Source organism: Phyllostomus hastatus, unplaced genomic scaffold, assembly GCF_019186645.2.
Source record: "Phyllostomus hastatus isolate PE091 unplaced genomic scaffold, TTU_PhHast_1.1 phas_scaffold_39, whole genome shotgun sequence".
Classification (NCBI taxonomy): Eukaryota; Metazoa; Chordata; class Mammalia; order Chiroptera; family Phyllostomidae; genus Phyllostomus; species Phyllostomus hastatus.
Genome location: NW_025334028.1, coordinates 7,214,912 through 7,238,554, shown reverse-complemented (window position 1 = coordinate 7,238,554; position 23,643 = coordinate 7,214,912). Strand labels below are relative to the sequence as shown.

At 36.0% G+C, this 23,643-nt stretch overlaps 1 protein-coding gene across 6 annotated transcripts in view; it reads left to right on the top strand.

Annotated features, from left to right (window-relative positions):
- The window catches only part of LIN54 (lin-54 DREAM MuvB core complex component), a 74,257-nt gene that overhangs the window by 32,984 nt on the left and 17,630 nt on the right, over window positions 1-23,643 (top strand). For all 6 annotated transcript variants that reach the window (XM_045820319.1, XM_045820315.1, XM_045820317.1 and 3 more), the window contains exon 5: window positions 20,018-20,234. In XM_045820319.1, the coding sequence (XP_045676275.1) occupies window positions 20,018-20,234 (217 nt within the window). The remainder of the gene's footprint in view (window positions 1-20,017; window positions 20,235-23,643) is intronic.

Below are 23,643 nucleotides of genomic sequence, written 5' to 3'. Positions count from 1 at the left end.
CATCTCTTGGTGGGCTTTCAGTCACTTCTCTCACTACCCACAAGCAAATTGTGCCCCTCTGGTGCTGATTCCTGGGTGCGTGGGTTTGTGTACATTTTAGTACCCTTTGGGTCTCCCCAGCAGACTCTCCTATGAGGCTGGGAGTTTCTCCCACTGCTGCATCCCCACAGGTTTTTACAGTCAAAGGTTTTGAGGCTTTATTTCCGCATGCTGGAACCCTGGGTTGTGCAGTCTGTCTCACTCTCCAGTTGTTCCTCCCAGTTTTTCCGCGTGCAAATGTGGAACTGCCCTGTCTGCCAGCTGCCACTTCACCCACCCTAGTCCTCCAGCCACCAACTTGCCTCAAGTCCTCTCCGCCCAGGCTGCCTACCTCCACCCCTCCTACCAGTCTGGATGAATGTTTCTTCTTTAACTCCTTGGTTTTCAGATTCCCATACAGTTTGATTTTCTGGCAGTTCTGTTTTTTTGTTTTGTTTTTAAATTTGCAGTTGTCCTCCTTTTTGTTGTGCAAGGAAGCACAGTATATCTACCTACACCTCCATTTTGGCTGGAAGTCCAGTTCATTTCTTAATTGTGTGGAGTTTGTTAGTGGGCCCATTGAAGGACTTTTTCATCTCTGGTAATTGTCCTTTATTTCTAGCATTTTTATGTGACTTTTTCTTAAAGCTTCTGTCTCATTGCAGTTCCCCTGTGTTCATTGTATGTTGTCTTCCTTTCCCACTAGGTCTGTTAACATATTAATCATAGTAATTTTAAAGTCTTTATCTGGTGGTTGCAACATCTAGGCCATTTCTAAGATTGCCTCTCATTTTATTATTGGAATGATTATCTGGGTTTTTTAAACAATTTTCGCATTTTTAAGCTTACACATCTAGGGTGGAGAAAACATTCTATTAAAGGTAGATGACTAGCACAAAACGTGAAGCTGGGGTATTGATTTACATCAAATCTGATCAGATAGGCTTCAGAAGAGTTGATCTTTTGGATAATTGAAGTTCAGGAAAGGTAAAGGCACTTGGGGTAGTGAATACACAGTGCAATATGCAGATGATATATTATAGAATTGTACACCTAAAACCTATATAATTGTATTAACCCATGTCATCCCAGTAAATTTCAATTTTTAAAATTCCTAATTATTAGAGAGGGGACAAAAGAAAAGTAAGTTAAGGGTCTGCAGACCTTGGATAACTAGATCAAAGAAACAATGGTTAGAAACCTTGAAACTCCTTTTTTCTCATGAATTTGGTTAGTAAATATTCTTAAAATGTAAGACCTGGTTATACTTGATGTATAATGTTAATGGTACATTTTTCCCCTTTAATGTCTTTTTAAAAAATTTTTTCTATTTTTCAGTTACAGTTTACCTTCAATATTATTGTATATTAGTTTCAGGTGTAATTTTCCCCTTAATGTCTTAATGATGAACTTGGATACACCTTCAAAATATCCTCCTCTTCACTTTTGAGAGTTATGCAAGTTATCCTGGACATCTTTGAATTCACCTCACTCTTCTTGCCAGTTTTGCTTTTCTGTCTAGGGGAGTGGGGTTTTTTTGATGGGAGGGGTGTTGCTATTATTTGGCAAACACATTTGCTTGTCTGCCCTATCTGTGCTAAGTAATTGAACTACTTGTAGCCATTCAGAATGCAGAATGTACTTGATTCCAATGTGAGGAATTTTGAAACACAAGCTATGTATATGTGGTTTAAGGAAAGTTTCTTACTTTTCTAATTTCTATAACTTCTTGAACTTTTCCTACTTCTGGGTCTTCTTACCTTGGGTAGAATTCTATGTTGCTTCTATAATTAAATTCTAGATTCATCATTTTATTGTAGTTGCTTTATTATTTATCTATCCATCTCTCTATCCATTAAACATCTTATCTTTAAAAAGCATTTCAAAGAATGTTGCACATGTTCAATATACTTCTCCCCAATTATTTCATCTAATATACCATTAACCAGAATTCACTATTTGTTTAGAGGTTTTTTTCTTTTGAGGTAAAATTATATATACTGAAATATCCAAATGTTAAAGATACCATTGAATAAGTTCAGATGAAATGCAGACATCTGTGCAATCCAAAACTCTGTTAAGGTAAAGGACATCATCTTCACAGGAAGTTAACATTTTTTTTCCCATTTCTGAATGCATCAGGATAAACAAAGCACCTATCATTTGATAGGTTTTAGTAATAAGCATTTTTTATATATATCTTTGAAATTGAAAAATGAGTGATTACAGATTATTAAAAATACTTTTCGTTATAGTTCAGATACATTCTAATTTTTTTAAGTATATTTTCTTGATTTTGCTATTACAGCTGTCTCATTTTTCTCTCTTTGCCCCCCTCTACCCAGTAGGTCCCTTCCCCTAGAATTCCCCCACACCTTGTTCATGTCCATGGGTCATGCATATAAGTTCTTTGGTTTCTCCATTGCCTATACTATTCTCGACATTACCCTATTTTCGCTTCCCCTCCCAGCTGATAACCCTCCCAATGATCTCCTATCTATGATTCTGTTCTGTTCTAGTTTTTTGCTTAGTTTGTTTTTTTAGATTCAGTTGTTGATAGTTGTGAGTTTGTTATCATTGTAATGTTCATAGTTTTGATCTTCTTCTTAAATAAGTCCCTTTAACATTTCATGTAATTAGGGCTTAGTGATGATGAACTCCTTTTGCTTTACCTTATCTGGGAAACACTTTATCTGCCCTTCAGTTCTAAATGAGCGCTTTGCTGGATAGAGTAGTCTTGGATGTAGGTCCTTGCTTTTCATCACTTTGAATACTTCTTGTCAGTCCGTTCTTGCTTGCAGAGTTTCTTTTGAGAAATCAGCTAACAGTCTTATGGGAACTCCTTTGTAGGTAACTGTCCCCTTTTCTCTTGCTGCTTTTAAGATTCTGTCTTTATCTTTAACCTTTGGCATTTTAATTATGATGTGTCTTGGTGTGTTCCTCCTGGGTCCAACTTATTTGGGATTCTCTGTGCTTCCTGGACTTGTATGTCTGTTTCCTTTGCCAAATTGGGGAAGTTTTCCTTCATTATTTTTTCAAATAAGTTTTCCATTTCTTGCTCTTCCTCTTCTCCTTCTGCCATCCCTATAATTTGGATGTTGGCACTTTTGGAGATGTCCCAGTCTTCTTATACTCTCTTTATTTTTTAAAATTCTTTTTTCTTCATTCTGTTCTGGTTGAATTTTTGTTTCTTCCAAATCATTGATTTGTTTCTTTCTTTCCTGGAACTGTTGGTTCCTTGTGGATTTTTTTTTTTATTTCACTTATTATAGCCTTCATTTCTTCCCTTATGCTTCTGCTGTACTTAATGAGTTCTCTGAGCATCCTGGTCACCAGTGTTTTGAATTCGGGATCTGATACATTAGTTATTTTCATTTTGTTTAGCTCTTTTTCTAGGGTTTTATTTTGTTCTTTCATTTGGGCCATATTTCTTTGTCTCTTCAGTTTGGCAGCCTCCCTGTGTTTGTTTCTGTGTATTAGATAGAGCTGCTTTGACTCCCTGTTTTAGTGCACCTGTTAAGTTGTATGAGGCTGAGCGTTCAGTATTTGCCAGGGTAGGGCAACCTGCTTCACTACTTTGTGGTTGTATGGGTGGTTGAGGGGGCAGAGGTGGTCAGAGAGGGTACAGTGCTGCTGCCTTACTGCTGTAGGCTTGCTTGGTACTCACCTGGTTTCCAGTCACTCCAACCACTTCCTATATGCAATTAGTGCCCTTCTAGCTGTTGCCTTTGTGATGGTTCCCAGAGTGGGTAGGGTGTGCTTACCATAGTCTAGGTCCTTAGTCTAGGACCATACAGGCCCTTTAAACAAACTCCTGAGACTCCAGCAGTTTCTTCTGCTACCCCAAGCCCACTTGTTTTTTCAGCCAGAAGTTATAAGGCTTTATTTTCCTGGCGCTGGAACCCTGGGCTATGTGGTTTGGCCTGGTACTGGGATTGCTCATATCCAAGGTATCCTACTCAATTTTTATCCACCACATGGGAATGTGGGATTGCCCATTCCCTGGTCTCTGCTGCCTTGTCACCGCCACTGCCTTTCCTGCACCAACACCGCATCCTCTCCACCGGCTCCCAATCTCTGCCCCTCCTACCCATTTGGATGAATACGGCTTCTTTAAATCCTTGGTTGTTGGACTTCCACACAATTTGATTTTCTGGCAGTTCTGGTGTTTCTAGTTTTGCAGCTAGTTGTGATCCTTCTTGTGGTTGTGCAAAGAGGTAAAGCATGTGTGCCTATTGCTCTATCTTGATTGGAAGCCCCTAGGTTCTAATTTTTTCTTTCTACTAAATTGAAGAAGGACTTAAGTGGGTTTCAGATCACTATAAATAGTTTTCAAAGGTAGAATATAATATGATTTTTGGTATAAAATTCAGAAGGAATTCAAGGTATTAATGTATATTACAGTTAATATCTTTCTGTTCATCTATGTGTATTTGTGAAAGTGGTTTTTGGCATTTATAGTTCTTTAAAAAATAGAACGAGAATTGGTGCTATAACTCATTTTAGCAATATTAATATTCACCTATGGATATAGGAAGCAGTCTTTAAAAATGAGTCTTACGCATCTTATTGGAAGATGTATTACAAAAAAATTTATATTATAATGATTGCAATTTGTAAATAGTTATATTGCTTTGATTAAGTATATACAATAATTGTATTAACTCAATCCAGATGGAATTACTTAACATTTAGAACTATACATAAGGGCAATAGGAAATAATATTTCTAAATTTTAAATTTATTTATTACTATAATAAAAGAAAAGCATAAAATGTGATACTGAAATATACAGATTTTCAGAGGAAAAGGAATAATAAAAATGTATGAATACTAAAGAATGGTTTCTTGTATTTTAAAAAATACAATAGATACCATTGAGTATCAGATCATTATGTTGATTTGATTCCATAGAATACATTTCAGAAAATGATATGACAGTTTTACTTTATAATGCTAATATTGCTCTGGCCAGTGTGGCTCAGTTGGTTGGAGCATCATCCATACACTGAAATTCCCAGTCAGGGTACATCCATAGGTTGGGGGTTTGATCTCTGGTCAGGGTACATATGGGAGGCAACTGATTGAATTCCTCTCTCTCTCTCTCTCTCTCTCTTTCACTCTCACTCACTCACTCACTCTCACTCTCACGCTCACTCTCTAAAAGCAATGAAAAAAAATGTCCTTGGGTGAGGATAAGAAATAATAATAAAATAAAATGCTAATATTTATAATAGGCTAGAAATACAATAAGCTGAATGATGTTATCAATCTCCCTGAAGATTATCTTCATTCCGGCCAGCTGGAATGGAGAAAAACACATGTGGGAAGTTATTAGGAGCCAGACCTGAAAGGGCATATTGCATCCATTCACTTCACTAGCTAAAACTCCAGTCACATAGCCTCCTTACCTTACTGTATGGGAGGCTAGGAAGTAGAATCTAGCAATATGTCTATGAAGCAGAAAAGAGTTGATATTTTGGTTATTAGCAGCAATCAGACTATATCATTCTTATATAGCATCATAGTGCTGTATTAACACAGGTAATTGGCATTTGGGAGATTGGAAACTGGAATAAAATGGTTTCCTGTAATAAAGAGATACTCTTTCATTCTGTGTTTGTCAGTGTCTGTCAATATTTACTGAGTTCTGTGTGTGCCCTTTTGCTGAAGCTGTGGGAACTACAAAAGAGCTTACAGTGGTTGGGCCTACAAAATTGAATGAAGTAAGCCAATAATGAACAATAATGAAACAGGTGCTAAGTTGTGTGGTAATATGATGTAGTAAGGTGATATGAAACTAAAAAGAAAGCGGTAAGTCCTGGTATCCCTTCATTCACCAATCAGCAAATACTTATTGAATGCCTACTATGGGATGGGGTCGTACTTTTGGGGGAAACAGAGAGCAAAAATAGACAGGTGGAACCAAAGTCTATGGAAGTGTAGAAGGGAATGTGACAAATGAATCAAATAATTAAACATGTAAAATTGCAAAAGCAAGAAAAGATGTGATGGCACAAGATCGTATGTAAGGGGATTCAGCCACAGTTGGGATGAGTAGAGCTAGCATCCTCGAGCTAAGGTTTTGGGTAGATCTGAATTAAAGTGGATGTCAGCCACAAGAGTAAAGTACTAGAAGTAAAATAGAGGTACACATGGGAAAGTAAAATAGCTACTCTGATTAAAATTAATAATACTTTGGAGAGAGTAGAAAGCATATAAAGACAGGGTTAGAATATGATAATTTTCAAAACAAAGCAAATTTAAGCTTAAATGTGTCATTAAATGGAGACTCATGGAATGTTTCTGAGGCAACAGGAATGTAATAAAAATAGGAAACTGAAGTTTACAGAAAGGTGGTATTTGTATGGTGGATTCAAGGCAGGTGAAGATGAATCATGAAGCTGATTTTGAATTTGTTTTGCAAATATCCCAGCAGGAAGTGATATGAGTAATGATAGTATCAAAAAGCTGAGAGAACATTTGGAACAGAGGTTTTAAAAGGTGATAGCTTTTGCTGTTGTGAAGCTCTTAATTTTGGGGTTGGCAGTAGTCATGGTGGTAATGAGTACAATTTGAAGTGAAGGGAATTTGTTTTCATAATAAACTTTGACATAGATTGTTGGATGAGTTGGAGGTGAGGTAACTCCAGGTAGCAGGCTCCATTGATTTTGTTACCTGAATTGTTATTTTGTATATAGCTCTTTATACCATTACCCATTAGCCAGGATAAAGGAGCAGAAGGAATAAATGATTGAGACTATAATCTATTTTCTATGTTAGTATATTGGTTTTGTTTTATGCTTTTATAATTGTGTTGATTGAATACCTATGGGGTACTGTTGTCATGTTATTAAAAATGTTTTACTAGAGAAATTAAAAATATGTAAAGTTAGAATAGTACAGTTAACTCCATGTACCCTTATCCAACTTTAGAATTATCAACTTACTTTATTCTCATCTATAACCTTCTCTGTACTTCGGGCTCTTTTTCTTTTAAAGTAAATCATGTCATTATATCTAGAGATGTTTCTTTGTGTATAGAGGTTGGTGCAAAAGTAGGTTTGCTGTTATGAGTGCTTGAAACAGTTTATTCTTTTATTGTTTATCAATTATTGTATTATTTTCCATATGAACAACTGTAAGCCTGTTTGCCAAACCTTTTATAATAGGTTCGGACACTTTTTTTTTTAACTTACCCATATTCCTTTAATGCCTTTAAATACCTACTTAATTCACATTTCACCAATTATCTTTTTTGCTTTTACATTATGTTTGGATTGGGAATTCAGATAAGTTTACAAATGATTGATATTGATATTTTCTTCATCTTCCTTTTTTCCTTCCCCTGCCCCTTCTTTCAAAAACAAAATTGGGTTATTTATATCCTATAAATTATTCAAAATGTTGTAATGTGTCTTCATGTATGAATTTTGAATTTGTGAGCTATTCTTAGACAAGTTTTATTTATGTCAGTATTTTAAACTATCCATCTTTAAAATCATAATTTGATTTTAATATTACTTATTTTACTTAAAAGTTTTTTATTACAAATTAAGTACAAGAACAGAAAGCTTTATTTTTGTTTTTTCCAACTTCATGAAATGGTTAAATTAATACTAGCATCTGTATCATTTTAATTCTGACTGATTTCCATAACCCATCTTGTAAGGCAGATACCTGTAACCATTTTTAAGTATATAGTTTAGTACTATTAAGTGCTTTCATATTGTTTTGCAATCATCTCCATCATCCATCTCCAGAACTCTTTCCATATTGGAAAGCTGCATCTCTGTACCCATTACATGTAATGCCCTACTTTGCTTCTTTCAGCCTTTGGCAACAACCAGTATACTTTCTGTCTCTAAGTACCTCATATTGTGGCATCATACAGTATTTATTCTTTTGTGACTGGCTTATTTCACTTGGCATAATGTCCTCAGGGTTCAGCAGCAGTGTAGCATATGTCAGAATTTTCTTCCTTTTTATGGCTGAATAATTCCATTGTATATATATTCATCTGTCTGGATACTTGAGTTGCTTCTACGTTTTAGCTTGTGAATAATGCTGCTATGAACAAATACCTCTTGGACACATTGCTTTCAATAATTTCAAGTGTACGCGCAGAATTGGAATTTCTGGATCATATAATAATGCTCTGTTTAATATTTGGAGGAATCATCATACAGTTTTCCACAAATGGCTGTACCATTTTATATTTCACCAACAAGGCACAAGGGTTCCAATATCTCCATATCCTCGCTAACAATTTTTCTATAGTAGCTATTCTTATGAGTATGAGGTGGTATCTCACTGCAGTTTTGATTTACAATTTCCCTAATTATTAGTGATGTTTGTGTATCTTTTCATGTGTTTATTGGCCATTGTGTATCTACTTTGGAGAAACACCCATTCAAGTCCTTTGCCCATTTTTTAATTGATTTGCCTTTTAGAAGCTCTCTATACCTATGTATTCTGGATGTTAACTTCTCATCAGATAATATGATTTGCAAGTATTTTCTTCCATTTTGTGAGTTGGTGTTTTACTCAGTGGACAGTGTCTTTTGAGGCACAAAATTTCAAAATTTTCATGAAATCTAATTTGTATGATTTTTTTTTAATTGCCTGTGCCTTTGGTGTCATATCCAAGAAATCATTCCCAAATTCAATGTCATGGAGCTTCACCCTTTTGAGTTAAATTTTATATTTCATATTAGGAAAGTGTCTAACTTCATTCTTTTGCATATGGATTCCCACTTTTCCCACCACCATTTGTTAAAAAAACGCTCTTTTCCATGGTAAATGGTCTTGGCACCTACGTTTGTTTGTTTTAATTTTTAGAAATTGATTTGAGAGAGAGAAACATCAAATTGTTGTTCCACTTATTCATGCATTCATTGGTTGATTCTTGTATGTGCCTTGACCAGAGGTTGAATCTGCAACCTGGGAGTATCAGGACAACACTCCAGCCAACTGAGCTACTAGGCTAGAGCGGCACTTACGTTGAAAATCATCTGAACATACATGCGCAGGTTTATTTCTGGACTTTTCTATTCCTTTCGTATATGTGTCTGACTTTATGCCACTGTTGGTTTTATTTTTTGGTAAATCTTTGATCTATTTGGAATTGTAACAAGGATTAAGTTATTAGGGATCCAGCTGTTTTTCTTTAGATTCAATGGCTAATCCATACAATTTATTGAACTAGCTCATCACTTTCCATTGATTTGAGTTGGTGATGGTAAGAGGGACCCCCCCAAAAAAACTGGAATTTATTTATAAAAAATTGTATATTCTTACATGTTTAAACTTCAGTCACCTTCAAAGTACTTTCCATTTGATGCAGTACACCTATCGAGACATTTTTTTTCCACTGCTTGTAAGAGTTTTTGAACTCATCAATTTTGAAGCCTTTTAGTGCTTGTACCATTTTTTGTTTCACCTCTTCCACATTGGCAAAACGTGGCCCGTTGGGGACTTTTTTCTTCTAGGGAAACAAAAAAAAAGTCATTCAGGGCAGGATTGGGTGGATCCTTAGTGAGGCCCCCTGATCAGTCTTCAGGGTAGGGCATGGAGGTCATGGTGTTTTGAATCAAAAACTGCTGAACACTCAGTGCGATGTGGGCAGGTGAGCTTGTAAACCCCTCATCATGAAATGGGCAAATGCTTTGGAAGAGTTGTCAAAAAGCTTACTGAAGCTGAACACAGCCTCTCACAACAACGCCACTGGTACAGATGGGTTCCTAAAACACTCATCTAGTGGAATAAGCCTGCACTACAAGGGGCCTGCCCTCCAGAAGATAATTCTTGTTTTGGGTTCCCCCCGTTCTATATGATTTCTTTTATCCCTTTGATCTTTAGCACTCTCTTCCTAGGCCAATCCCATACTATTTATTTACCCTATCTTAGTAATATGTTTTAATCCTTAGTGTGGTCGGTTTCTGATTTTTATGAGGCTTATACCTTATAAAGCAAATTGTCTAATTTTGTCTGTGAGGGTCATTTGACCATTTCTTTTTTTTTTTAAGTATATATGCACATATATTTTTTAAAGATTTTATTTATTTTTAAAGAGGGAAGTGGGGGGGAGAGAGAGAGAGAGAGAAACAATGTGCAGTTGCTGGGGGCCATGCCTTGCAACCCAGGCATGTGCCCTGACTAGGAATCGAACCTGCAATGTTTTGGTTCACAACCTGCGCTCAATCCACTGAGCTACACCAGCTAGGGTGACCATTTCTTTAAATGCTTCTATCTAGTACATCATATATAAATTATTCATCTTTGCCACTATAATTCATAACTATGAATAAAATATGTTGGGTTAATATCCATGAAAAAATAGATGATTGCTATAACACAAGAGCTTCAAACTGGGGAGCTGCATAAGTGTTTGTGATATTCCTTAGCAATTTTTTTTTAAACCTACCTCATGGACTAGCAGATGTGGACATGCCTTTTCTTACTCATATAACAGGGGAGTACACCAATGGTGGCAGGTCGATGCAAGAGAGACTGTACCCTTCGTCAATTCCAAGGCTGTTTTAAGGGGTCCCAGACTAAGAAGGCATGTGTCCTACTTGTGACTCTAAATTACATTAACTCAGTGTAAAGAAAAGGTCAAGAAGCAGTCACAGAACAGGGTGCCACTTCCAAAAGGGGATAAAGAGACAGTTATCCCCATTTCCAAAACAATACACATTCCTTCTGGCCAAGGCCCCCTGATCAGCCTTCAGTCATGGGTGGGGGAAAAGGACCATGTGCATTGACCCCCAAAATGCCTTAAATCTATTTAATAATATTTTACCAGTCAGTAAATCTGTGCTGAAAGTTCTGGTATCCATCTCTGTTTGTCACTGTCATTAGTCATATAATACATATAACATTTATCTCTTTATTTTCATTTGTCTCTTCTGGCCTGAAAACATTTTATAGCTTGCAGATTTGCTTCTTGGTAGGCTAATTTACTTTAATAACCTAAAGTTTGGGAATTAGGATAATATAAACATAGTTTTTCCATGATGGTAGCTCTATAAATACTATGTCACAAATTTTTTTTTAAACATATAAAGGCTATAATTTTATTCATTTTTTTTAAGATTTTTTATTTATTTATTTTTAGAGAGGGAAGGGAGGGAGAAAGAGAGAGAGAAACATCAATGTGTGGTTGCTGGGGGCCATGGCCTGCAACCCAGCCATGTGCCCTGACTGGGAATCAAACCTGTGACACTTTGGTTCACAGCCCGTGCTCAATCAACTGAGCTACACCAACCAGGGTACAAATTTTTGAAAAGCATGTTTTTATGGAACCCTACAAATCCCTGGTTTCAACTATACTACAAAGCTATAGTAATCAAAATGGTGTGGTGCTGGCATAAACACAGATACATACAGGGTCTGGCAGAAGTAATGCCTGCTCAAGTATGGTTGGTAGGATAATAATATGGGTGTAATAATTTATAGTTTTAACTTTGACATTTTGCCTAAAATGTCACATGGTGTGCTTGAGTACGATAATGTTATGTTACAGAATTACATGCTAATGATTTTGCTGTAAAAGAGGGGCATTATTTGTGCCAGACCCTGTAGGTAAATTGAACAGAATTTTTCCATGATATAAAGCCCAGAAATAAATCCATGCATATATTGTTAATTAGTTTATGACGAAGCCAAGAATATACAATGGGGAAAGGATAGTCTCTTCAATAAATAGTGTTGGGAAAATTAGACAGTCACATGCAAAAGAATGAAAATGGACCACTATCTTAAACCATGTACAAAAATCATCTCGAAATGGTTTAAAAACTTGAACATAAGACCTTAAGCAATAAAACTCTGAGAAGAAAACATGGGGGGTAAGCTTCTTGACATCGGTTTTGGCAATGATTTTTTGGATTGGACACGAAAAGCAAAGGAAGCAGAAGCAAAAATAAGAGGGGCACATCAAACTAAGAAGCTTCTGTACAGAAAAGGAGCCATCAATAAAATGAAAGGCAATGCATGGAATAGGAGGAAATATTTACAAATCATGTATCTGATAATGAGTTAATATCTAAAATGTATAAAGAACTCATACAACTAAATTAAAGACAATCTAGTTAAAAAAATGAGCAGAGGAACTGGAGAGACACTTTTCCAGAGAAGCCATACAGATGACAGATGAATAGGCACATGAAAAGGTGCTCAACATCACTACTCATCAGAGAAGTGCAAATCAAAACCACATTGAGATACCACCTCACACCTCTTAAAATGACTCACCAAAAATAAAATCTTCAAAAAGAAAAGAAATAAATGTTGATGATGTGGAGAAAAGGGAACCCTGGTACACTCTTGGTGGGGAATGTAAATTGGTGCAGCCACTATGGAGAGAACAGTATGGAGGTTCACCCCCCAAAAAACCCTGAAAATAAAACTACCATATAATCCAACAATTTCATTTCTGGATATTTATCTGAAGGAAATGAAATGACCATGTTGAAACGGCATCTGTACTTCCATGTTCATTGCAGCATTATTTACAATAGCCAAAGTATGGAGGAAATAGCTTGTCTCCATCAACAGATGAATGCATATAGAAAATGTGTTTATTAATACACACACATGCACACAATATTATTCAGCTATAAAAACGAATGAAATCCTGCCATTTGCGACATTATGGATGGACCTTGAGAGCACGTTATACTAAGTACAATTAGTCAGACAAAGAAAGACACATACCATATGCTCTCACTTGTATGTGGAATCTGTAAAAATTAAAATGGACTCATAGATACAGAGAACAGATTGGTTGTTTGCCAGAGGCAGGGAGTATAGACAAAATGTGTGAAGGTGGTCAAATGGTACAGACTTTTAGTTATAAGATAAATACATTCTGGAGATGTAATATACAGCATGGTGACTATAGTTAATAATGTATATTATAAAATATATGCAGAAACTCAAAAAATAAATACTAAAAAATATTGTATATTAGGAAGTTGCTAAGTAGATTTTTCAAGTTCTTATCACAAAAATTATTTGTAATCATGTGCGATGATGAATGTCTACTAAATGTATTGTGGTAATCAATTTGCAATATATACATTTATATATATATAATTATATATATATAATTATATTGTGTACCTAAAACAAATACAATGTTTTGTGTCAATTGTATTTTAATTTTAAAAAAGCAAGCTCTTTCCTCATAATTTTGTCATAAGATTATGCCAAAATTAGCTGCCAGTTATCTAGATTTAAAGCTGAGTCCTAAGTCATATTCTAGGTAGAAATGCATGCATATGAATTGCTACTTTAAGAGATTTCACACATCAGACTTCTATGGTTCCAGTTGTTTAGGATTATTATTTCTGTTCTATTGTTTATTATAACTTCTATGAAAAAGTATTTCCTATAAGGTGTCTTTACATGAATAAATGCTATCTACCCTTCTCTTAGCATCCAGATATTATAAACAAATTTTTAAAAAGAGAGAATTCCTCCAGAAAATGCTGTTGTTTTTATAAATAAGTGTGGGGAATACCATATACCACATCCTTTTACGAAATTTATAATGCTCATTAGTATATTAAAGGTTTTAAGAGATCCCACAACAAAGGCCTTTAACTTTCTTTGCCATAAGATTTTACCAATTGATTTGACAAAAGTCAGCCATTTCATATAATATCTAATCCTGCAAAGCTACTATTCAGTGAAACAAACACACTGTAGTAAACACTATCCAACCAGCATTAAGGAAACTGTTATTCTGATTTTGAAGTAGATTAAACAGATGCTTTTTTTTTTTTAAGATTTTATTTATTTTCAGAGAGAGTGGAAGGGAGAAGGACTAGGAGAGAAACATCAACATGTGAGAGAAACCTGGGGACCTGGCCTGCAACCCAGGCATGTTCTCTGACTGGGATTCGAACCAGCAACCTTTGGTTTTCAGGCTAGCACTTAATCCACTGAGCCACACCAACCAGGGCCAAATGCTGTCTTTAAAAAAAATGTTATTAAATGTATTGGGTGACATTGGATAATAAAATTACATAAATTTCAGGTGTACAATTCTGTAATACATCATTTATATACTATATTGTGTATTCACAACCCCAAGTCAAGACTCCTTCCATTACCATCTACTTTCCCTGTACCCTCTTCTACCTCCCCACCCACTCTTGATCTGGTAATCACCAACAGCATAATGTTCAGTGTCCCAAAGCATTATTTGAATTTCATTTAGTGGTAATGTTCTCCCCTATACAGTTAGAGAAACAAAGGTATAAAGATGCATTAGGTTGCTTGCCAAAATACATACAATACTGAGAGAAACTGGAACCAAAGCCCATATGTCTAAATAATGATTTATAAACCCTGTTTACAAATGGACCAAAATGCAAATTTGCATTGTGGGAGCACATTAATATGGAACCCTACAAATTCAGTGTTTTGGGATATTGGCTGAAACATCTATATATTTGTCTGCAAAATTGCCAGATAAAATAAGAATCCTCATTTGCAGAACAAAAAGAGTTTTACTCTGTTTTTTCTTTTAGATAAACCTTCAGTTGAGTGAGGACTTTTGGAATTTGCTGATTGGAAAATGAACAAAGAAATTTTATATTAAATATATAATTACATTAATCTGTAAACAGAAATGGCTTAAACAAATAGAAAAAATCTTTCAGGACCATGTTTTTAACAGCAGCCACTAATACCTGTTAAATATAGCTATTTTGAATTTAAGATAGTTGCTTTTTTTTTTTTATTTGCACCTGAGGACATGTTTGCTGATTTTAGAAAGTGAGGGAGAGAGAGAGAAAGAGAGAGAAAAATCGATCAGTTGCTTCTTGTAGGTGCCCCAACCAGGGACCAAACCTGCAACCTAAGTATGTGTCCTGACTGGTATTGACCTTTTGGTTTATAGGACAATGCTCCAACCAACCTGAGCCACATTGGTAAATCAGTCACACAGGGTTGTTCATGAATTTAATTATTCATTAAGCATTTGTAACAGCAAGCATTATAATGCCTAACTTAAGAGAATTGGCTTTGGAATTGGATCTGGTTCAAATCTTGGCTCTACTACCTATTTGCCATATGACCTTGGAGAAGATACTTAATTTTCTGAACTTCAGTTTCTCCATCTGTAATTGGCATAATAATGATGATACAAATAGCTGTTTACGTTAATTGAGCATTGTAATATGTGATAAGTTATTTGTACTTTCTACAACAATCCTTTGATAAAGTACCATTTTCACATTTTCAGATGAGGAAACTTAGACACAGGAAAGTTTTAGTTAGTTACACAAGGTCACACAACTAAGAAGTGATATACTCTAGATTGAAACCCAGGAACTCTGGATTTTCTTTTTGGCCTATAGAACTAGCTTGTTGCAGACTCATTCTGCCAAGAACAACTAAAAAGCAAAGTAAAATGTATTTTAAAAATCCTTTTGGCTTTCGAGAAGTACCAAGGGAGCTGGAACATCAGAGGGCCACCATCCTGAAGTGAAGGGAAGCCTAGGGAAGTCCACCCAATATTCATTGTGACGCTTCCCCTTAGTGTTTGTGCTGATTTGTTAAGTTGTGGCTGAGAGACTAAGAAAGTGAGTAAAAGGTGGCCACCAAAGAGTGGAGAAACTAGATGATCTTATAGATCTGTTAATCTTCTAGATCTAATGGACAAAAATTTGGGGTCATGCCCCAACAAGGATGAAGAACCCTGTGAACACACCAGCCCTGATTAGGGCCAGTGAAGTATGATAGGGCCAGAGTGAACCAGAAATAGACAAGGCCTCTTGAAGATTGAAGCTCAGCATCAAATCAGCTCAGTTTGTGACTGGTATAGATAATCTGCTCTCACTCCTAACTGCCTTCCAGCAGTCTAAGTGAATTCTCTCTGGAGGAATATAACATTCAGATCCTCAAATTATCTCCTTGATTTTTCATAAACAATATCTGGCATTTAGTGACAAATCATCAGGCATACCAGGCAACCAGGCCAAATTATTGAAAACCAAGAGATATAGTCAGTAGAATTATCAGGCTCAGATTTTTAAAATACCTGACTAATACATTCAGAAATTTCTTTAACATGATGAGAAACTTCAGCAATTAGAAACTATGAAAAGGGGACACTTCCGGCAAGATGGAGGAATAGGTGGACGCACAGTACCTCCTCGCACAACCAGGAATAGAACAACAATAATTTACAGATAGAATAACACTCAGAACTGATAGAGGATTTATCTGAATGGAAGTCGGACAGCCAAGAAGTTGAAGTAGACCAGTGCATCCAGACTGGTAAGAGATGACGAGCCGGGCGGGCGCGGGGCTGGTGCGGGTCGGCGGCACGTGGAGGTCGGGGAAAATTTGGCGGGAAAATTTGGCGCGAAATCGGTGCGACAGCCATCCAGGGCACAGGAACGCAGCGGTGATCCCTGAGTACACAAGCTGCGGCTGGTGGACCCAGTGAGGCAGCAATTGTGGACCAGGGCAGAGCTCGCAGCCCAGGAGCCCAGAGAAGGGTCTGAGCCCAGGAGAACGGAACTACCACCATTGTTCCCTCCCGTCCCCGCTCCCGCCCCCACATATAACGTCACAATCTAGCGACTGGGGTGACCAGCCCCGGTGAACACCTAAGGCTCCGCCCCCCACCGTAACAAGAGTGACCAGACTGGAAAAAAAAAAAAGGAGAGACAAGGAAAGACATAAGACATGTTTCCAACGGAACAGGTCAGTCCCCCAGGACTCATCCTTTTGAGCGACCAAGAAATAGCCAATCTATCAGATGCACAATTCAAAACACTGGTGATCAGAAAGCTCACAGAATTGGTTGACTTTGGGCGCAATTTAGATGAAAGGATGCAGGTTACCATAAAAGAGATGCAGGAAGATACGCGGAGGAGAGCCAATAGTGAAAGGAAGGAATCTGAGTTTCAAAACAATACAGTGCACCAGAAGGAAGATAGAATCAACCAAGCAGGAAAGCATGATGAAATAAGAATTCAAAAAAATCGAGGAAAAGCTTAAGAGCATCCAGGACACCTTTAAACGTTCCAACATCCGAATTATAGGGGGTACCAGAAGGGGAGGAGCAACAAGTGGAAAAGTTATTTGAACAAATAATAAAGGAGAACTTCCCCAATCTGGCAAAGGGAACAGTCTTCCAAGAAATCCAAGAAGCTCAGAGAGCCCCAAAGAAGTTGGACCCAAGAAGAAACACACCAAGGCACATCATAATTACATTAGCCAAGGTAAAAACGAAGGAGAGAATCCTAGAAGCAGCAAGAGATAAGGGGACAGTAACCTACAAAGGAGTTCTCATCAGACTGTCAGCTGATTTCTCCAAAGAGACCGTACAGGCAAGAAGGGGCTGGAAAGAAATATTCCAAGTCATGAAAGACAAGGACCTACATCCCAGATTGCTCTATCCAGCAAAGCTCTCATTTAGAATGGAAGAGAAGATAAAGTGCTTTTCAGATAAGGTCAAATTAAAGGAGTTCATCATCACCAAGCCCTTATTTTATGAAATGCTAAAGGGACTTATTTAAGAAAAGAAGATAAAGAAAAGACATGTATAGTAAAAGGACAGCAAACTCACAATTATTAACAACCACACCTAAAGCAAAACCAAAAGAAACTAAGTAAACAACTAGAACAAGAACAGAACCACAGAAATGGAGGGCACATGGAGGGCTAGCAGCAAGGGGGTGGGAGGAGGAAAGAGGGGGAAAAGGTATAGAGAATAAGTAGCATAGAATGTAGGTTGAAAATAGATAGGGGGAGGGCAAGAATAGTACGGGAAATGTAGAAGCTAAAGAACTCATAAGTATGACACATGGACTAAAGGGGGGGAACGTGGGTGGGAGAGGGGGTGTACAGGGTGGAGGGGAGAGAAGGGGGGAAATGAGACAACTGTAACAGCATAATCAATAAAACATTTTAAAAAAAGAAACTATGAAAAGGAATCATGAATATTTTTATGATAAATAGTGAATATTTTCAAACTTAAAATGGAAATTAAAAATTTAGTAGATGAGTTTATCAGATACAGATAAAGGATTAGATGTTTTGAGAAAGTAAGTAGAGAAAATTTCTCATCAACAGACTTGCACATAAGGAAAAGACAGAAAGGGTAAATTTGTGCAGTATACACAAATGGATGTCTTGTGGAGTTTAACTTATATGTAGAATTAAAATACTTAACAGCACAAAGAGGGGCAAGAGTAAATGGTGTTAGTGTTCTATGGTTCTTTCATTGTCTGGATGATGTATAAAGTACTAACTTAATTTCTACATTCTAATCTCTAGAGTAAGCAGTAAAAGAACAGTAATATAATATATAAATCACAGTGGGAAAATGAAATAATAAAATATTTAACCAAAAAGAAGGCAAGAAAGAGAAAAAAAGGAACAGAAGAGAATAAGTAGTTCAAATAGAAGTACAATATTTAAATTCAAACATTTAAGGAACTATGTTAGATGTAAACAGACATGCTGATTAAAAATATAATAAAATCTGATTATTTTTAAGACCCAATTATATACAGCTTCTAAGAGTTGTAGGTTGAAGATGAGGATTATAGAAAAGTTGAAAGTAAAGAAATGGGGAAGGCACACACAGAACTGTGCACACTTAACTAAACCGGCCCCTATGCTTGTGCCATGCTGTGGCGTGCTGGTGAAGTGGTCGCTAGGTTTAAGTCAGATCATCTTTAAGCACAGGCATATATACATATTAAGTAACCAGTACACTTAACTGCTAGGTTTAAGGCACTTTGTTTCTTAAGACAGTATTTTTCCCCCATTTAGAGCTGATACAGCAAGGACTGTGTCTTGCACCATTGTATTTATTTGTCCCAACTTGCTTGATTTTTCAATAGCTTCTTTATGTATGCATTTTATCTCTTTAAGTTTTATATTCTAATTTAACTCACCTACTGTAATGGCTATTATCTCTATTTTAAATCTGCTTTGTGGTTCCTCTGCCTAATGATAATGTGAATTATTTTATGCTGAAGTAATCTCCTTTGACTACTACCTGTAGAATTTCCAAACTAAATGATATTTTTCTCTTTTTTAAAATTTTCTGGGCTTTTAAGAAAATGTTCAAATTCTTAAGAATTATTCTTTAACAAATTATTATTCATAACGAATATAGATATCCTCAATCATGTTAGTTGACATGAGGGTTTTTTGAAGAATAGGTAGGGATGTGATTTTTTATAAGATAATACTATAGAAGTAGTTAAAAATTTTGTCTGGACCTTTGCTTTGTATGATAGTCTGTTAAACATTGATTAGAGAAATTTAAGAGACATCTGTTCTGTCTCTGATGTTTCATTTAGTTTTTTAGGAACTCGAACTGAAGGAGAAAATTAAAAATAATCTTACCATCTCAGATCCGAATCACCCAAAAGTAGTTAGTTTCCCTAGACAACCAAGTTGGTGTAATTCTGGGCTGAATTTGGTCTCCTACCCATATGTTAGTGGGTACATTTGTATCTTTGGAATGCTCTGAGCCTTTCAGAAATGACTAGACTTAAAGAGGGCTTTTTTTGGGTTTCTTTCTCCTTTAGAACATAGGAAATAGTCAATTTGGTGGATAGTAATAAAGCTAAGTATCTGTATCCTTTTCTTGTGTGTTGAATATGAGGCTTAATTCTGGGGATTTTAAAATAAACTGTTTCTCATAAATTTTACCTGATATTAACAAAACTGTATGAGTTTTTGTAACTTAAGTAATAATTTCTTCATAGCAAATCATCTGACCTGGATTATCAAGGATGTTAACCACTAGAGATGGAAGACAGAACTCAATCATTGTGGGTTTCACACCTGTATTCATTACTGTTCTTTTCATTTCTCTTTGAACAGGTTATTCCTTTCAACAGCTTTTGATGAAACACAGGAACATACTTTTACTTGAGCGATTGTCTTAAGTTAAAAGGTGTAGGAAAGTTAAATACCAGATTAATGATAGCCATGTTGTATTGTTTAATAGGCAGTGAAATCGGCTGTGCAGACCATTACTGTTGGAGGCGTGAGCACATCACAATTTAAGACAATTATTCCTCTGGCAACTGCTCCCAATGTCCAGCAGATCCAAGTGCCTGGAAGCAAGTTTCATTATGTCCGACTTGTTACTGCCACAACAGCCAGTAGCTCAACCCAGCCAGGTAGTCAGAATCCCAGTACAAACACTCAGCCTCTTCAGCAAGGTTAGTAACCATTTTTTAAAAAAATAGTAATTAATGCTTTGAACATTACTAAAAAACATCAGTCCTTGCTGAAATCCTGATTAAGTATGGCATTTCACTTGAGAGTTTGAGTCAGCAGCTGTTATAAAAAGCAGTGAAATAGAATCGTGGTTTTATATATTCTGTTCGAAGGTGGTACGCAGTGTGCTGTACCACCAGATAATCATAATTATTCATCAGTTTGCATTTGGTCATTTTATTGCTAGTTTAAAAGCCTACTGTTTATGCCAGTGGGATAAATTGAGATAGAACCAAATTATTTATCTTATTTTCTAAACTATGAAGATGCTTGATAAGGTTTGGGTGAGCTGAAATGACCAGTAAAATGATAAGTAGGAATTTATATCATTTACATTCTTATTTTGAATCTGTAATTGCTAATAAAAAGCCATTGAAATGTTCAGTTATTTTGCCCACTTGTATTTTTCCTGGAAGGCATTTCTGTTTATATGCTTTCCATTTTCTGATAATGTTTAATCCTTTCTGCCACTTGAAACCCAGACTCATGCATATAACCTTTCTCCATATTTATACTTTAAAAAGTGAATGTTGTAAAAGAATCAGGGCAGTTTATAATTTAGGGCCTAATTTTTTCCCTTGGAAGACAGCTGCATATTCTAGTGACATCAAAAAGTAGTTGATGGCAAGTGAATGATTTGTTTACTGGCTGCAAATAGAATTGAAGACCTATTCTTTCCCTTTCATTAAGGAATCAGAGGGTTGGAGCTATCTATTGCTGATAGCTACTTTACCTAAGGGAAAGTCTATTTTGTAAATTAGTGATGGGAGAAAAATGGAGGACTCATGAGGGGAACTATTTTAGTGTATATTCCATTAAAATTAGACATGTAATTATATTTTCAAATCCCTCTTTAAACTGATTGTGGAAGAAAATCCACGATCAGTAGTCTTAATGAGAGGGAAAATAAAACATATTGCTGACTAGGGGAATCAAATATTATATTCTCTTAATACTTAAACTTAGCAGGATACTAACAAGTATAGGGTTGGCCAAAAAGTTCATTTGTTTTTTTCTGTAAAATGGCTCTAGTAGCACTTAATTGTCTTTAACTTCATTGGAAACAATTTTGTTAGACTGTAGTGTGACAGCTGTCATATTAGTGTGCATTTAAATTAAAAACTTAATCAGAATTGGAGGATTTTGTGTAGCCATTTTAATATTGAAGATGAAAGAAAATGCGCAACATTTTTGGCATATTATACTTAATTTCAAGAAAAGTAAAAATGCAACTAAAATACAAAAAAAATAAGATTTCTGCAGTGTTTAGAGAAGGTGTGATGACCAATCGAACATGTCAAAAGTGGCTTGCAAAGTTTCATACTGGAGATTTCTCACTGGGTGGTGCCCTACGGTTGGGTAGACCAGTTGACATTGACAGCAATCAAATCAAGACACTGAGAGCAGTCAACGTTATACCACCTACAAAATAGCCAACATACTCAAAATACCCAAATCAATAAAGTTACTGGCGAAAATGAAAACTGTCTTTTTACAGAAAAAAAAACATAAGGACTTTTTGGCCAATCCAATATACAAGTTCAATTTCCTTAGATACCATAAAGCAGTCATTAGATACAATTGGTTATATTTTATATGTGTATTTGTATGTACACAATATGCTGAGTGTCCATTTCCAGTGTAATGTTAAGACTAATTTACTCATTATCAAGAATAAACCTTTGGAATAAGCAGAAAAGGGAGCTGAAGATACAGGAAGAGCAGAAGGATGGGTTAGGCATTTCATAATTCTAGTGTATTTACTGGTGCCTTCTTTTCTAACTATGTGTCTGTTTTTCTGCTTCTCTCTACCTCTCTATTCTCTTTGTCTCCTGGAAATTCCTTATTTCACCCTCCTCCCTCTTCTACTTCTCTTCTCTTTCCTTTTTTGCTTTCCACCTTCAACTTTCCTACTCTGTTCTCTTGTCTCTCTGGCTCCTTCTCTTTACATAACCTCTTCCAGACACATACACTTACTATTCATGCGATTTCCCTTGTAACCACCTGTATTTTTCTCTTTTTACCTTTATCTTCTAGCTCATAAAAGATCTGGGTATATATATTATTTCACAGGAATAATGAGTTAAATTTACAGTTTTTATTAAGAGATAACACTAAATAGTTGCTCTGATTTATCAAATGTATCATTATGCCTTTCTAATGAGTGATTTACTTATGCCAAAGGGAATTGAGCTCATTCTATACATTTTCCCACTAAAGCCATACAAAAATCAGTATTCAAAAGCTACAACTGTTAATTGGCAGGAAGACCCAGAAGAATACTTGGTTAACCTTTTTAGAGTATAATATACCATCTTGGTGATGGAGGAAATCAATTTAAGAAATTAAAAAATCTTAAGAACTTTCAGGTGTGATTTCTGAAGTTTGGAAGGGGCTATTCTGAAAGGATTGTTCAGAATTCCTGTTAAAGACTAAAAAATAAAGGATTATGTCAGCTTCTGTGAAAACTGCAATAGTAGTAATATTAAGGAGGATGAGAAATAAGGACTGCTAACTTACTGTAGAACATTAATATGACACCCCCACCACCCCGCAGATAATTTATAGTGTTCTGTTTTCTTCATTACCCAGGTTTCAGTTAAAACTCAGAATGCAGATGCCAAGCTAATGTAAACCCAGAGTTCCCAAATTTTCCAACTCTTTGTGTGCACTCCAGCACAGGGACAGTTACCCTTTCTTTATTATCCAAATAAGAATTATCTGAGCTTCAGGACAGGCCACACACTCCTTTCCCATTATTTCACAGACCATTAGGAAGTTCTTACATTCTTCTAACTGAACTAGTTTCATAATCGCTGTTCTATGTGCTAGTGATGTAGGGAGTCCACTCTTCTTCTATGTGCCAAGCATGAATTCAGGTTTTTTATTTACCTTTTAATTCCTTATAATATTCCCAAGACCAGTCTATAATAGTATTGTAACTTTACTAAAGATAAAGTAACTGAGGAGAATTAAACAGAATAGGAAACTTTCAAATCAGGTATCAGATGTCACTGCTTCTATAATTTATGGTCATACACTCTTTGTATAGCAGCTTTATTGAGATGTAATTCATACCTACTGCAAACTTCATCCTTATTAAGCATACCATTTAGTTTTTGGGGGGGTTTTTTTTGTTTTTTTGTATGTGTATTCAGAGATATGTGTTTATTACCACTAATCATACACTTTCTGGAGGTTGCTTTCCTTCCCCTTCTCCCTAGGTTGTCACCTTACTACAGGATCCTGCTCCCTTTTAGGTCAGAGTACTCTAATGTTCTAAGACTCTCACCTTTTGGTCTTCGGCCATCAACCCTCCCAGCCTTTCTATCAAAGAAAGACTGTTGTTTT